The 16,085-nt window shown below is 45.8% G+C and overlaps 4 protein-coding genes across 5 annotated transcripts; all 4 read left to right on the top strand.

Moving 5' to 3' along the window:
• The first annotated feature begins 304 nt into the window (after positions 1 to 304).
• Positions 305 to 1,065, top strand: LOC149984904 (trypsin-3-like). The gene is made up of 3 exons (XM_090193720.1): positions 305 to 385; positions 588 to 751; positions 921 to 1,065. Exons 1-3 carry the CDS (start codon positions 305 to 307, stop codon positions 1,063 to 1,065), a joined length of 390 nt encoding a protein of 129 aa, XP_090049846.1.
• LOC110534486 (trypsin-3-like) lies at positions 588 to 2,327 on the top strand. The gene is made up of 2 exons (XM_090193135.1): positions 588 to 1,314; positions 1,469 to 2,327. The coding sequence occupies exons 1-2, from the start codon at positions 1,162 to 1,164 to the stop codon at positions 1,583 to 1,585; spliced, it is 270 nt and encodes an 89-aa protein (XP_090049261.1). The 5' UTR covers positions 588 to 1,161; the 3' UTR covers positions 1,586 to 2,327.
• A 1,511-nt stretch (positions 2,328 to 3,838) lies between these two features.
• Positions 3,839 to 8,974, top strand: LOC118936533 (uncharacterized). Of its 2 annotated transcripts, none has more exons than XM_090193006.1 (4): positions 3,839 to 3,978; positions 4,263 to 4,991; positions 5,187 to 5,585; positions 5,712 to 8,974. In XM_090193006.1, exons 2-4 carry the CDS (start codon positions 4,736 to 4,738, stop codon positions 6,650 to 6,652), a joined length of 1,596 nt encoding a protein of 531 aa, XP_090049132.1. In that variant the 5' UTR covers positions 3,839 to 3,978; positions 4,263 to 4,735; the 3' UTR covers positions 6,653 to 8,974. The 2 variants fall into 2 exon arrangements, with proteins under 2 accessions (XP_090049132.1, XP_036798642.2); XM_036942747.2 differs by having other exon boundaries at positions 5,160 to 5,585.
• Positions 8,969 to 16,018, top strand: LOC118938551 (uncharacterized). The gene is made up of 2 exons (XM_036942621.2): positions 8,969 to 9,676; positions 10,143 to 16,018. Exons 1-2 carry the CDS (start codon positions 9,283 to 9,285, stop codon positions 14,021 to 14,023), a joined length of 4,275 nt encoding a protein of 1,424 aa, XP_036798516.2. The 5' UTR covers positions 8,969 to 9,282; the 3' UTR covers positions 14,024 to 16,018.
• Positions 16,019 to 16,085: the final 67 nt, after the last annotated feature.

Raw genomic sequence — 16,085 nt, 5'->3', positions numbered from 1 at the left:
TTAAGGGGGCTGAATAATTTTGCACGCCCAATTTTTCAGTTTTTGATTTGTTAAAAAAGTTTGAAATATCCAATAAATGTCGTTCCACTTCATGATTGTGTCCCACTTGTTGTTGATTTTTCACAAAAAAATACAGTTTTATATCTTTATGTTTGAAGCCTGGAATGTGGCAAAAGGTCGCAAAGTTCAAGGGGGCCGAATACTTTCGCAAGGCACTGTAATTCTTTCCCAGGTAAAGTAACGTCCGAGCGTCAGATATAGGCCTACTGTTCACAGAAGTGCAAATCCTTGAGAAGATCAGATCATGTGGCTGGTGAAGTGGGTAGATAACAAGTTTGTCTTCGTGATTGAGTCCTGTGTTGCAGCTAAAAAACACAATCATGAAGTACCTTATTCTCCTGGCTCTGTTTGCTGTTGCATGTAAGTCCTTGCTTTACTCGTTGAGAGAAATTGTTTAAGTTCGCATTGGTGTCCATCCTGTGATAATACTCTGAATAGTGAATATTTACTGAACACGGGTACCGTTCTGTTTGCATGAGTTGTATTTCCATGCAATTTCACACTGATTCTTTCTGTCTGTATTTCAGTCGCTGCCCCCATTTGACAATGAGGATGACAAGATTGTTGGAGGGTATGACTGCAGAAAGAACTTTGCATCCTACCAGGCATCACTGCAGTCTGGTTACCACTTCTGTGGTGGCTCCCTGATCTCCAGCACATGGGTGGTGTCTGCTGCTCACTGCTACAAGTCGTAAGTGACTGGTGAAACATTTACCAAAGCCATCTACAGTATGTTCGACATAACTGTATTTGTTCATCTGATTAACCCTCTCTCCCCAGCCACATTCAGGTGTGTCTAGGTGACCACACAACATTGCCACTGAGCTGTTCAACTCAGTGAAGGTCATCATGCACCCCAGTTACAACAGCCGCAACCTGGACAACGACGTCAAGCTGAGCAAACCTGCCTCCCTGAACAGCTACATGTGCACTGTGGTCATGCCCTGCAGCTATGCCAGCTCTGGCACCCGCTGGCTGGGGCAACCTACCCAGCAGAGGCTGTGAGTAGCATCAACAATATGCCCATAAATACTTTTGGTATTTGTTGTTTATCAAACCAATTACAAATGATATCACTGACCACTCAGAACCAAAGGGAGAATGTTTGATATACTAGCCTTCTACCCCAACCCACTGTTTTGCCTGGATCTCCCCATCCTGAGCAGCAGCAGCTGCAATAGCACTGACCCTGGACAGATCACCTCCAACATGTTCTGCACTGGATTCATGGAGGGAGGCAAGGAGTCTTGCCAGGTACACAGAGTTGAATTCATAGCACACCTTTCTACTGTTGTCCTTTTCATTTGATTTGTTAAAAGCTCTCATCTGTTGTGATTAACCAGCATCAACCAATATTGAAAGATGCACCTCTAACCACCTTTCTCTTGCCCCATCTTCATTCTGTCAGGGAGACGCCGGTGGCGGGCAGCTGCTGGGTGCTGTGTTCTGGGGTTACAGCTGTGCCCAGAGGAACAAGCCTGGTGTCTACAACTCCTGGATCAGCAGCACCAAGTCTTCCAAATAATTGATTTAGACTGGAAGAGACATTCTCTAAGACAGAAACCCATGATAACTGGTATGAGAAAATAACCACCATCTTTGACTTATTAATTCTGTTAAAGTGCAATATGTGCTTTTAGGAAGGTGTGAAACAGGTATCTGGCTAGTGCTTATTATGTGTAACTTGTAAAGCAAGAGTTGCAGACAACAGCTAAATCGGTTCAATGCTGATTGTCCACTGTCCTATCCGTTTCCTCTCCATGCTAAAATGCACTGTTAGCTGGTAAGCTGTTTCCTGGAAACTTGATGACATGTGAATGAACTTCTGTCAGTGGAAATATGATGACTTGTGAACTGCAATAGACATGAGTAGAAAATACTTTTGTTCATCACTTCTTAGGTTAATGGAACTTACCCAAATTTAGTCTTTCTGCTGCCACTATGGCCTATTTATTGCCTTACTTCCCTAATCTTACTCCATTTGCACACACTGTACATAGACCTTTTCTATTGTGTTATTGACTGTATGTTTGTTTATCCCATGTGTAACTGTTGTTTTGTCGTACTGCTTTGCTTTATCTTGGCCAGGTCGCAGTTGTAAATGAGAACTTGTTCTCAACTGGCCTACCTGGTTGAATAAAGTGCAGATTTTTTTTTTATTTAGTAGAATATTTTGACAATATGCATACAATTAACCTAAATGTGTCGCTATTCAGCTAAGACAGTTAATGAATAAAGGTTTGTGTTCGTTTGTCTGCTGACTTAAATTGGTGAACTTCAAATGGCAAATGCCTCTTCGATGAGGTTTAACGAGGTTGGCATCCAAAATGTTTTTGCATTACTGCCGCTTACTATACTGGAGTCCAACTCCCTTATACTTTTCTTGAAAAACAAATAAAATACCCTACCATCTAACACTACACTCAAATACCACCACCATACTCCACAATTTAAATATATTTAGTCCTACCTCAGGCCAACAACCTGAAAGGATGGGACACCACTTAACACACCCTGTAACGCTGATGTCAAGTCTCGCACACCCAAATACCTCTCTGCAGCTGCCACCACTATTTTCTGTGACTTACGTTCCTTCCCTGCAGTACAGTTGATAACCATTGCTATAAAATGCTACAAATCCAATTTTACTGAAACATCACTTGTTGGCCTATCCCTCTGTACTGGTACAGATCTACTACTCACACCACTCCTCTCAGGATCCCTCCCCTTGACCCATCTTCCACACTGCCTCAGCATTACAACTTCTGCACTACTGTAACCCTGGAAACCTCAACCTGCCTCTCGCATGGGACATTTCTAATCCCCAGCCCCATAGACACCACTACAATTAACACATACCACTACTTTCCACAATACTACACATTCCTTTGTCAGATGCCCTTCTGCACACTTCACACCTAGGAGCCTTCCTCCTACACACTGCTGCCACATGAGCTTGACACCTGTAATAAAGTAATGTATTCGGCACAGAAGCTCATACAGGATAATGTATCCTAACATCCCTGTCGGGCAAAGACCGCATCAAAACTCAAAAGAACAGACAATGACTTCTGTTTCACCACTCCCGCCACCCTGTCTGTGTCACACCAAACGACAGCCTTCACAAACACTGGGAATCTTCCCCTTCAGTTGGTCAACTTTTACATTTACTGCTACCCCAGTAAATCACTCCTTTCAATGGCACACCTTCATTGAGAGCAAAACAATTCACATTTATTGCCTCCATTCACTTAATGTGGAGAGCCTTCTCCCTCTGACCAGCAGAAACACAAACAATTATCACAGACCACTTCTGGTTACCGATTCCACAGCACCAAACTCTGTTTTCACCCACCCTGAAACCACAAATGGATCACCCAAAAGGCAAGGGTCCACTTTTAACAAACATGTCACTACAATCACAGACTTATCTTTAATCTGACCCTAGGCCCTGAGAACTTCACCACACCTACCACCGCCGATGCTTCGACCTCATTAACTTACCTTTCTCCTCCTGTCTTAAGATGGCTCTGCTTACACTTTCTAACATTCTTATTTAACAAACCATCTCCCTTTTCCCGTCATTTTTAACCGACTCAAGCTCATCCTCTTCCGTCCTCCCTCCCTATCTCTCTCTTTTAGACCTCCTCTGCCCTCCATTCCTCCTCCGCATTCAAAGTATACGTCTCCTTATGATAATACTGCACTTCTCCTGACATACATATTGTTCTTCCCTTATAGCAAATGCCTCACATATTCCTATTCCCTTTATCTAGCGCTGGGAACATGTGACAGTGGAATGGTGACGTCAATATTCAGCGACGCTCTACGGTTTGTGTACAATTTCAAGCTTGATGGGAGGGTTACGTTTAGGACAACTGCATCAAATGTGCCTTTGTTTTGTCTTATAATCGTGAGGTGAGTAAAATAAGATTTTATCCCACTAATTGTATTGACATTTTCGAGATTAAAGCTAGCTAACTTGAAGCGCAGTGCCCTGCATAGCTATATCAGCATCACCAGTAATATATGCGGAATGCGCAACCATTGCGGATGTGGTGCAGAAAAAAATGCGCATCGCTGCGACAAAAACGCAATTATAAAGGTGCTAGAAATCATCATCAAGTTAAAACTTATGTTGTAAATTATTTGTCATTTGTGAAACTATTTGGTAACATGTATTATATTTCTCTCTTTTGTAGAATTCCCTCGATCCTCTATTTACTCAAGTGTATCTGCACTTTTGCATATCTCTGTTGATGGGTACTTTCATATAGTTGTTTTTGCACTACTATAAAGGAATTTAAATTCTAGTTTTCAGAGAGAGTGCATGTCTCTCTTGGCCATATTTTACAGTTGATTAACGTCTGCTCCAGGACTTTAGCTGTAGGCTACCTGGTATGAATTAATAATATCGTATGCAAACGAATGCACATTATAGTGAATGTTGATCTCAGTACGTCCCTGCACATGATGCTTTCCTAGCGCCCCTATTTTTTTATGTGCCACTTAGTTGTATCCTGTGAACATATGCCTTATGCTGCCCTCACTGAAAGATTAGGTAGTTGTCAGGTAGATATTGCTCACGTCCCCAACAATGCTGTGGTACGGCCGGCCATCTGTCGCAGTGTGAATGGAACTGTCAGTTGGTCCATCTGTAAACCAGGCCTGACTCATGACTGAGTACTACGAGGAGGGGGGGCTGCTGTACGAGCACTCGCCTCCCATGCACATCAAAGTGGAGTCTCCGGAGGGACCCTTCGGAGGGGGCGTCTCAGAGGACGGCTTTCCCAGGGAGGATGAGGACTCGGAAGGCAGCTGTGACCAAAGCAGCGGGCTGCCTGGTGGACTCCCCTTCAACGTGGTGGTGGTGCATCCTAACATCATGACCCCTGGCATGTCCTCAGATGACCTCCTATCCATGGAACAGCGTAAGCTTTAGCCAACTTTTAGCTATTAAACACGTCTATTGTTCAATATTGATGCTTGCAGTGGTGCTCTGTACTGTTATGATAAATATGTTTTGACTATTACATTTTTGTGTTTCACCTCATATGACACATGGTAAACACCTATAGATCAACTCTGTCTTTCTGTAGACAGAGGTTTGTCCTCTGTGTTGGCAGCAGGGGGTGCAGGAAAGAGGAAGAGTCGTTTTAGCGGTGCAGAGCTGGAGGTGCTGGTTTCTGAGGTGACGCGGTGTGAGGGAGAGCTTTTTGGTCCTGCTGGGAGGCTCCGGCGCAGGGAGAGAGAGAGGATCTGGGCAGGGATCCTGGAGCGGGTCAACGCTGTGTCCAGAGTCCCTCGTACCCTCCGCGAGGTCAAAAAGCGCTGGGATGACCTGAAGAGACGCAATGGAGGCAGGCTGGCAGACGCTAGGCACCGCACTTGTTACCTGCCATCCAACAGAGGGGCTTCCATGCTGGGACGGTCAGCTCAGGCAAGCCCCAGGCTTCACCAGGCCAGACAGAAGCAAAGCACCAGAGGGAAGGCCAGTTTCACGTGCTTCACTGATACAGAACCAGGTAAATCTGAACACTAACAATGAGGTAAAGCCTTAGATTCAAGACTTGTAGGAACATTCAGATAATACATATAAAAACTGCACTTTTTAACCACTGCTTTCTACTATGTCCTCTTGTTTACTGCAGTGGGTGGAGGTGAAGGGTTGGAGAGGGATGGCTTTGAGAAGGATGAGGATAGTGGTGAGCGGGAAGTGGAGGTGGGAGAGGCGGAATGCGAGGGGGCAGAGAGCAGTATGGAGGAAAAGCTGGGTTTAGGACTGGGACTGGGGATAGGACCTCCCCCTAACTCGGAACGCTGGCTGCCTCCCTCTCCCCTCTACAGCGCCCCTTTCCTCAATGGGACCCCTCAGCCTAGTCCCCAGCCATCACTAGGGGCCCAGCAGGGACCATTGGAGGCCCCTCCTCGCGGCTTATGGCTGGAGGACGAGCTCCGCGGCGTGGGGGAGGCAGCTCTGCAGCTGGGGGATCGGGTGGAGCAGAGTCTTCGGGAGTTTGGGGAGGGATTCCGACGTGATATGAGAACATTAGTGGCCTCTCAAGAGGCACTGGCAACCAGCCTACAGCAAAACAATGTTCTCCTGCAAAGGCTGCTGGGAGTCCTAGAGGCACAGCAGCAGCAGCAGCAACAACCACCACAGCAGCAGCCACATCATTCCCAAAAACAACAGCCACAACAGTCAATAATGCAGCAACCACAACAGTTACAGCAGCAGCAACCACAGCCTCAACAACCAATTCAGCAGCAGCCGCAACAACAACAGATACAGCAACCCCAACTGGTGCAGCAGCAGCAACAACAACAGATACAACAGCAACAACTGTTACTACAGCAACCCCAACTGGTGCAGCAGCAACAACAACAAATACAACTGCTACCACAGCAACCACAGCAGCACCACCCCCAGAGTCCAAGTAATCAACCAACTTTAGCAGTTGCCCCTGTACCACCACCCCCAGATATTCTTGATGGTACCACCCGTCCAGATCCACCCGCAGTCATTAATGGAACCGTCCAACGGCCAAGGCGGGGGAGAATTGTTGACCATAGACGAAGAAGAAGGCGTTAGATAAAGATGAAAATAAGCTTTGATGTACTTTATTTATTTTCTCTAATACAATCTGATTTGAAATAATTGTGTCCCTCTAATTTCAACCAAAGTCGAAAAAGTTGTTTCTTTAGCACATTTGTTATGTAGTGTGTAAAGTATTCAGACCCCCTGACTTTTTCCACATTTTGTTTAGTTACAGCCTTGTTCTAAAATGTATTCGATTACTGTTTTTCCTCATCAATCTACACACAATACCCCATAATGACAAAGCAAAAACAGGTTTTTAGAAATGTTAGCAATTTTTTTTTTTATAATCTGAAATAACTTATTTACATAAATGTTCAGACCCTTTGCTATGAGACTGAAATTGATATCAGGTTTATCCTTTTTCCATTGATCATCCTTGAGATGTTTGTACAACTTGATTAGAGTCCACTGTGGTAAATTAAGGTCCCACAGTTGACAGTGCATGTCAGAGCAAAAACCAAGCCATGAGGTCAAAGGAATTGTCTGTAGAGCTCCGAGACAGATCTGGGGAAGGGTACCAAAACATTTCTGCAGCATTGAAGGTCCCTAAGAACACAGTGGCCTCTATCATTCTTAAGTGGAAGAAGTTTGGAACCACCAAAATCTTCCTAGAGCTGGCCTCCTAGGTAAACTGAGCAATTGGAGAAGGGCCTTGGTCATGGAGATGACCAAGAACCTGATGGTCACTCTGATAGAGTTCCTCTGTGGAGATGGTTGTCCTTCTGGAAGGTTCTCCCATCTCTGCAGCCCTCTACCAATCAGGCCTTTATGGTAGAGTGACCAGATGGAAGCCACTCCTCAGTAAAAGGCACATAACGGCCTGCTTGGAGTTTGCCAAAAGGCACCTGAAAGGACTCTGACCACGAGAAACAAGATTCTCTGGTCTGATAACCTAGATTGAGCTCTTTGGTATGAATGCCGAGCGTCACGTCTGAAAGAAACCTGGCACCATCCCTACGCTGAAGCATGGTGGTGGCTGCATCATGCTGTTGGGATGTTTTTCAGTGGCAGGGAGACTAGTCAGGATCTAGGGAAAGATGAACAGATCAAAGTACAGAGAGATCCTTGATCAAAACCTGCTCCAGAGTGCTCTGGACCTCTGATTGGGGTGAAGGTTTACCTTCCAAAGGGACAATAACAGCCAAAACAATGCAGGAGTGGCTTCGGGACAAGTCTCTGAATGTCCTTGAGTTGCCCAGCCAGAGCCCAGACTTGAACCTGATCTAACATCTCTGGAGAGACCTGAAAATAGCTGTGCAGTGATGCTCCCCATCCAATGGGAGAAGCTCCCCAAATATAGGTGTGCCAAGCTTGTAGCGTCATACCCAAAAATACTTGAGGCTGTATTCGCGACCAATGGTATTTCAACAAAGTAAGTAGAGTGTGCTCTGTACTGAGTAAAGTGTCTGAATACTTATGTAAGTGTGATATTTCTGTATTTTATTTGTAATACTTTTGCAAACATTTCCAAAAAAAATGTTTATTTTTTTGCTTTGTCATTATGGGGTATTGTGTGTAGATTGATGGAAGAACAAAACGATTTAATACATTTTAGAATAAGGCTGTAACGAAACAAAAATGTGCAAAAAGTCAAGGGGTCTGAATACTTTGCGAATGCACTGTATATATTATTCAAACTAAACACAGTAGGCTAATTGAAGGTTCAGCCCTCATCCACAAATATTAGCATAATGTATTGGTTGGAAGTTGCTGCAATAGAACCAAGAAATGTCAGCGATTTCTGTTTTGCCCAAATCTTGTAGATAGACAATCAGCATTACATTTACAGAAAGCACTTTGGAGTCTGCAGCAATCTATCATTAGAGCATATTAGTAAAAGACCATTGAAATGTAATATACCATTGCTCATCCAGTTGTATGATGCATATTAAACATGCATTGTGTGACAGGCTGGACATACACATGCAAATCTTAGAAAAAAGTATTATACAATGTGTATTTAACATGTGATGATAAATCATTATAATTGGACTATAATGTTTAAGATATGGAACTGTTTCCCTACATAGCTCTTAAACGAAAATCTGCATCAGTATGCATTTTGCTTCAGATTTTCATTATTTGTTTCTCGTGATGTTATCAATTTATTAAGCATTATCTACAAGTATGATGTATGTGTTATCTTGCATGCAGTTTCTGATGTGTAGACAATAAAATGCAAGGGATCTGTAAACAAATTAAAAATTGGTGTACCATTTTGCACAATTTATACACCTAAATATAGTTGAAGGGTCTGACTCTGTTCTGAGACATGTATTGACTAAAGATTAATAAAGGCAACCCTGAACTATATCTCGCCACAGCTCTTCAATAGCTCTTTATTTAGACAAGTGCTGATGGTGCAATCTGTTGACTGATGTGAGTGAATGATCATGGATAAACGTAAAATGCATTGCTTTCGTTTCAATACTCATGACAATCTGAAGTGGATAAAGACAACATCACCTGCAGAATGCAGGGCAGGCGAAGACCTTTCACTTCACACCATCACACTCTAGCGGCCAGTAACATAATATACAATTCGTTTCGCCTTCTGCCTTCACGTTGAGGAAGAGGGGTCATAGAGAACCATCTTTGGAGGAGTGCTACATGGGTAAAACATGGCTGCTGTGAATTCGTCAGAGAGACGCCAGGGCGACCCCAACGATGAGCTGGGGGACCCGGGGGGTGCAGCACAGAAATGCGAAACATCTGACTATAAATCGACAGACCCCGATAACACTTTTGCTGTTGAATTAGACAGAATTCCCAAGGACTCAAATGAAAATAGAGAATATAGTATTGTTACCGATGGGCTTGCTAGCCAGACTGAAAGTAGCATTGCGCTTCGAGCTAATGATAGATCAGAGATATGTAATGAGTTGGTATATTTAACATCTTCTGAAGAAAAGACCCACAACACCGACGTTTCCTTCAACAATCAGCGGCATTTCGATTGGTCTGAGACAGAGGACGAGGAAGACGGCACGGATGCAAAAGAGAATGGAAACGACGGTAAGTTTGTTTGCTAGCTAGCGTTGACTATGTTTCTTTCTTCGAATAGCCTGCCTTATCAATATTAGCTATCTAAGTTTCGTCTCATCTATTTTGGAAAACAGTCGTGTGCAAAAACAGACTGAAATCTACGGGGTATCCCTGGAAACATGCAGGATGCAGCATTGACTGTAAATGTGCTCATGCTCACTTTAATTGCCAAGATGCTAGCTAGTTGTCTCATGCGCTTAATGAGCTAGCTTTGTTATTGGCCAACCGTTTATCCAATAGGATATTGATCATGCAGGCGACTCAAAATAGTACACTGACCTTAACCTTCGTCGTCAAATTCCTTTATTCATAATATTTGTGTGGAGATTGATTTGTGTAGTAGGCCTGTTTTCATATTTAGTCTCAAAGCGTTTGTATTCATGCTTACTCATGAACGCTTCACAATGGCAATGTTGTATTACTTTTGTATTTACAGTTTGTAATGGTAAGATGGGGATGACTCGTGAGGTGCAGCAGGATAAGATTACTGAAGATATCTCAGATGCAGAGGATGTGGAAAAGGAAAAATCAAATTCTGACGAGGAGATGGATATATCAAAAGACACAGGTGAAGAACAAGATTGTAATGGAGGAAAGGGGGTGGAGGAGGAGGAGGAAGAAGAAGAGGAAGGAGGAGAAGAGGACCAAACAGTGAAACGGAGGCAATGTAGTTTGGAGTGCAAAGACTGTGGGAAGAGGTTCACCCGTCGGGAGACATTCAACCTCCATCGTCACTTTCACGCTCACCAGGATGAACTGGCCTCACTCACCTGTAAGGAGTGTGGCCTTACCTTCCATCACCGCAGCAGCCTCATCAAGCACCGCAGTGAGCACCAACAGAAGGTTGAACAGCCTGTGGAGCGGAAGAGGAGAAGGAGCCCACAGGGAGTCCACAAGGAGGAGAGGCCAGGCTTCCAGTGTGACCACTGTGAAGAGACTTTCCCATCACTGAGCAAACTGAGGCTCCACACCTGCGACTGTGCCCCGGATAAGGCGTACCGCTGCCCCCTGTGCCGCAAAGAGTTCCGCATGAAGATCTCCATCACCAGCCACATGCAGAACCACTCCCTGAGCTCCCACCCCTTCCGCTGCCAGGAGTGCCACAAGAGCTTCTCTGACATATTTTCCCTGCGTGACCACCAGGGCTCCCATGCCTCCCTCAAGCCCTACGCGTGCCCCGAGTGTGGCATGGTGTTCAGGCACCGCTCTGTCATGGAGGACCACCGTCGTAAGCACACAGAGGACACACAAGGCCCCCACCGGTGCAACATCTGTGGGAAGCACTTCAAGTATTCCAGCCTCCTGCAACAGCACCAATACCTTCACACGGGCCAGAAACCCTTCCGCTGCCCAGACTGTGGCAAAACGTTTGCCTTAGCCCAGAACATGAAGGCGCACTGCCGCCAGCATAGACGGCACCCCCACGCCTGCTCTCTTTGCCCCCTCACTTTCCCCGACCAGGGCAGTCTGCAGGCTCACGTGTCATGCCACGAGACAGTCGGGGGACTAGACAAGGAGAACACAAACCACGGGTTGGAGCCAAAACGTATATTCAACTGTCCCCTCTGTCCTCAGAACTTTCCTTCACCAGCTGAACTGAGGGCTCACATGCTGATCCATGAAGCAGAGCATGAGAGGATGGAGAACGGGGCGTGTAAAGACTGGGAAACAAACCGTTACACATGTCCACACTGTCCTGCCACCTACTCTGACCAGTCTAATATGATGGCCCACCTGACAACTCACACGTCTGCCCGGGTCAGGGTAGAGAGGCAGGGTAATGGACTTGAAGTAGGAAGATCTGCTCCACTTAACACTGCCAACGTCCCAGGGAGGTGGCATAGGGAGGAGATTAGTAGTAAGCCTTTAAAGTGTCCAGACTGTGGCAAGTCGTTCCGTCACCGCTCTGTGTTAACGTTGCACATGCGTATTCATTCCAAGGACAAGCCTTACCAGTGCAGGGTGTGCAACAAGTCCTTCAGATTCAACAGCTATCTGCAGCAGCACATGATCATTCACACCGGGGAGAAACCATACAAGTGCCCAGACTGCAGCAAGGACTTTGCTTTCCTGCAGAACATGAGAACCCATCAGAGGCTGCACACACAGAAACCGTTCCGCTGCACAAAGTGCCGTAAGGGATACAGCGACGAGAATCAGCTTCAGCGCCATTTGCTGTCACACAACGGCGAAAAGCCCCACAAGTGCCACCTCTGCGAAAAGAGCTTTGGGCTGGCCTACCTGCTGCGGGACCATCTGAACACCCACACAGGCGAGAGGCCCCATCGCTGTCAGGAGTGCCACAAGACATTCCCCTGGCTCGGCAGCCTGCTGGTGCATCAGAAAATCCACGCTCGAAAGCGCCAGGGGTCGAGTCAGCCTTACTCTTTTCCAATGGCAATGAGGATAAGAGGCAAGGGTAGCAGGGGCCGGAGCGGAGGCAGGCTGGCATCAGGCTGGCCCAGGTTGGGTGGAATGGGGCGATCAGGTATGGACACGCCCCAACAAACACCTCCATATCAAGTCCCAATGTCAAGGAGTCCTGAGTGGCAGAGGAGGCCGGCCCAGCCACCCATGTTTTCATCCCAGATGGATATGCAGCAGCCAGGGGAGACGTCTGCGAGAAGGCCTCCACCAGTCCACCAACAGTGGCGGGTGGAAGGTGGAGAACTGAGGCCTGTCCCACTGCCTAACCAGTCTCAACCGTCTCAGGATCCTGAAAGACAACCAGCGCCTGTCCAACAGCAGCCATCTCCACAAATACAGCCACAGCAGGTACCACAGTCTCCACTGATACAACAACAAGTGCAATTACAGCTACAGCTACAGCCACATCTCCATCCGCAGCTGCGCCAACAGCAGGTTCAGCATCATCTACAGTCTCCGCTGATCCAACAGCAATTACAGTGGCAGCAACCAGGTGGACAGCTCCAGCCCCAGCTAGTACCACAACAGCAGTGGCAGCCTGCCAGACACTTGCTCCAGCAAAAGCTGCCCTGGTTACCAGATGCTCAGCCCCGGCCTGCCCCACCACAGCAACCCCAGCAGTGGCACTCAGATGGCCTGCCTCGGCCACCCCCACAACAACAGCAGAGGAATTCAGGCAGGGCAGAGGCACCTACAACGTCACAGCCTGGTCTTAGTGTATCTCAGAGCCTAGAACCCCCTCCTCCGGGAGAAAGTGGAGGGACCATGCCCTTAGGTAACAAAACACCACCAGTGGCCGGGCCACAGAATCCCAGCCCATTAGCTGTGAGTGAGCAGGAGCAACACAGGCAACAGCCGAAGCCCATGAGCTGGGGTAACACACCCACTACACCACCAGTCCCCACACTGAGCTCTGTTCAGCTTGACTTCCCTGGGTCCCCCATTTACATGGATGGGGCTGCTTTGTGGGGTGGGCTGAGGACCTCTCCAGCAGTGCCACCATCCCAGAGCACATCAAACAAGCTGGGCCAAGAGCTTAAGCTACCAAGATGGTCGAGCGTCTCAGTGCCAATGCAGAAAGCTGTTAAAGAATCACCCACACCTCCTAGAAAAGAGGACACTAGAGTTTGGGACTTTAATGCACCTCTGGTAATGTCCCCAACTGTTAGTTCATCAGAGAAAGCTGGGAGTGGGCGTGAGCAACAGAAACAGTGGTCTCCAGCTCTACTCAGTACATCCTCCTCAGCTCAGATGGGCCACAGCTCTGTCATGTCAATTTCAAGCCCTCCAACTCATGGAATTGGAGGTAGTCCCTGGGATTTCAAAGGATCCCCCTCAAACAAATCAGGCCTTAGCCAGGAGTTAGAGCAGCAGCAGCAAAAACATCTATCCTCAAGCTGGACCAATGTACCCACATCCACTCAGAATGTTCCCATCTCCATTCAATATGACCCACAACGTTTCACTCATGGGGTGGGACCCACTGTGTGGGGTTTCCAAACCACTCCAGCTGGCCCGCAGCAGCAGCCAATGGTAACAGGCACTCAAATCATCATAAATCAGACCTCTCCTTTCTTCTCTCCTCTCCCTCCGCTCCCTCCTCTTAGTTTGCCTGGCTCACACCCTCTTCACTCTGTAGCAGTCGGCTCTCTACCAAGGCCTCCACACCCAAACATTTTCTTCACGCCACAGGCTATCATGAGTGAAAGGCCACACATGACACAGACCCTGTCGCTACCTCAGCTCGCCCCACGGCCTGTTCCTCACAAACTGGGCCGTTTGCCTTACGCCCCAGACCGCCTTCTCCAGTGCATGATCTGTGGCTGCTCTCTACCCCGGGAGTTAGACTTGCAAATGCACTACATGCAGCATGCACAGGGAGAGATTTGACACTGGCAAAGAGTGCGTCTACTATTCTGTTTTTCCAAATGTTTTTAATGTACATTTATTGTATAACTATAGCAATTTAGCTGTGTTTTGTGTCCATTTTGGACATTGTCCATGTTGTTGATCTCTCACTCTATAAGAAAGGGTCAGAGACTCTCAAAAAGTGTATAGTTTGTTAACTGACAACTGTGCTTGATGCGAACCAGGGACCCTCTGCACACAACAACAGTCACCCACGAAGCATCGTTACCCATCGCTCCACAAAAGCCGCGGCCCTTGCAGAGCAAGGGGAACCACTACTTCAAGGTCTGAGCAAGTGACGTCACCGATTGAAACACTATTTAGCGCGCACCACCACTAACTAAGCTAGCGTTTCACATCCGTTACACTTGATAAAGTTTTCTGAGTTCACAGCTTTGCATTGAACTGCAAAGAACTTAGAAATATGTGTAATGGATTTATTGGCCAGTACCATCATATTTACTGTGTTGTAAACATAAACTGGGTAAATCCATGCTATTAGGTACACCACCCCGTTCACAAAAATATTTTGCACCTATAGACTGTGAGTCACCTGGCCGTGGCTTGCTATATACAGTGGGGCAAAAAAGTATTTAGTCTGCCACCAATTGTGCAAGTGATAACAAGTTCAAACAGGTGCCATTAATACAGGCAACGAGTGGAGGACAGAGGAGCCTCTTAAAGAAGAAGTTACAGGTTTGTGAGAGCCAGAAATCTTGCTTGTTTGTAGGTGACCAAATACATATTTTCCACCATAATTTGCAAATAAATTCATTAAAAATCCTACAATGTGATTTTCTGGATTTTTTTTCTCATTTTGTCCGTCATAGTTGAAGTGTACCGATGATGAAAATTACAGGCCTCTCTCATATTTTTTAAGTGGGAGAACTTGCACAATTGGTGGCTGACTAAATACTTTTTTGCCCCACTGTAAAGCAGGCATCGAGGCATTCAGTTACTATTCAAATTAATGTTAGAATGGGCAAAACAAGTGACCTAAGCGTCTTTGAGAGTGGTATGATCGTTGGTGTACAGTATCTCAGAAATGGCAGGTCTCCTGAGTTTCTGTGATGAGTGTCTACTGAGAATGGTGTGAAAAACAAAAAACAGTCAGCAGTACTAGATGGGTGTACTTTAAACTGGCCGCTGATTGTGTATGTCAATTTATGGATCTTTGTTAGTTTTTCTTTCTGTGTACACTGTCTTCCTTACACCATTTAAATGTATTCCTCAAACAAGTGGATTTCACCTGTGTTGCACTGTATATTTGTGCCTTTTATTGTTTCAAAACACTGCATGTTCTTTCTGCTCTCAATGTTGTAGTGGGTGTTATTCAAATTGTCAGGTCTGAATAATGAGTCGTTTGTATGAGTCATTTCTTATTCTGTCTTCATTTGGGTGAACATGTATCTTGTTTTGGTGCTAGAGTTATGAAATTAGGGTTATTGGGAGGAGCACACATTTTATCCAAACTGTGGCATGGGTTAGTATACAAATTAATGTATTGTATTAAAATGAATAACTAATAACTCACTTTACCTGTTGGGGTTGTGATATTGTATACGCTTGTTTACACTGAGCTGCACTGGGATCGGACAGCAATCATGGTTACATTAAGACACCGTGGAGCAGACGCAAGATATTCGTCGGGAAAACGTACCTCTATGCAAGGATGGGATAGGCCACTGTACTCCAAATGTTACCTTTATCCACGTTGTACATATCTTGCGCCGGCTCCACGGCGTCTTAATGTAACCATGCTTGTGTTCAGACTCCAGTGCTGCTCAGTGTAAATCAACGTAATGGTAGGGTCGTTATCTCTGGCAAGACATAATGTAACATATTTGACGTTTTACTACATCTGTGCATTAGCAATAGTTTTAAATATGTAAATACCTGGTAATAAAAATAATTGAAAAACAATGTAATATTGTCGTCTATATTGAATAAAACAATGACATAGTCCTGCAATAATTAAAACAGTCTACCAAATTGATGTTTTCAACAAAAAAAAAAACGTTAATATCCGTTACAATGCATGTAG

The sequence above is a fragment of the Oncorhynchus mykiss genome, chromosome 2, assembly GCF_057628025.1.
Source record: "Oncorhynchus mykiss isolate SJ-2025 chromosome 2, ASM5762802v1, whole genome shotgun sequence".
Taxonomy (NCBI): domain Eukaryota; kingdom Metazoa; phylum Chordata; class Actinopteri; order Salmoniformes; family Salmonidae; genus Oncorhynchus; species Oncorhynchus mykiss.
This window is presented reverse-complemented; position numbering and strand designations above follow the sequence as displayed.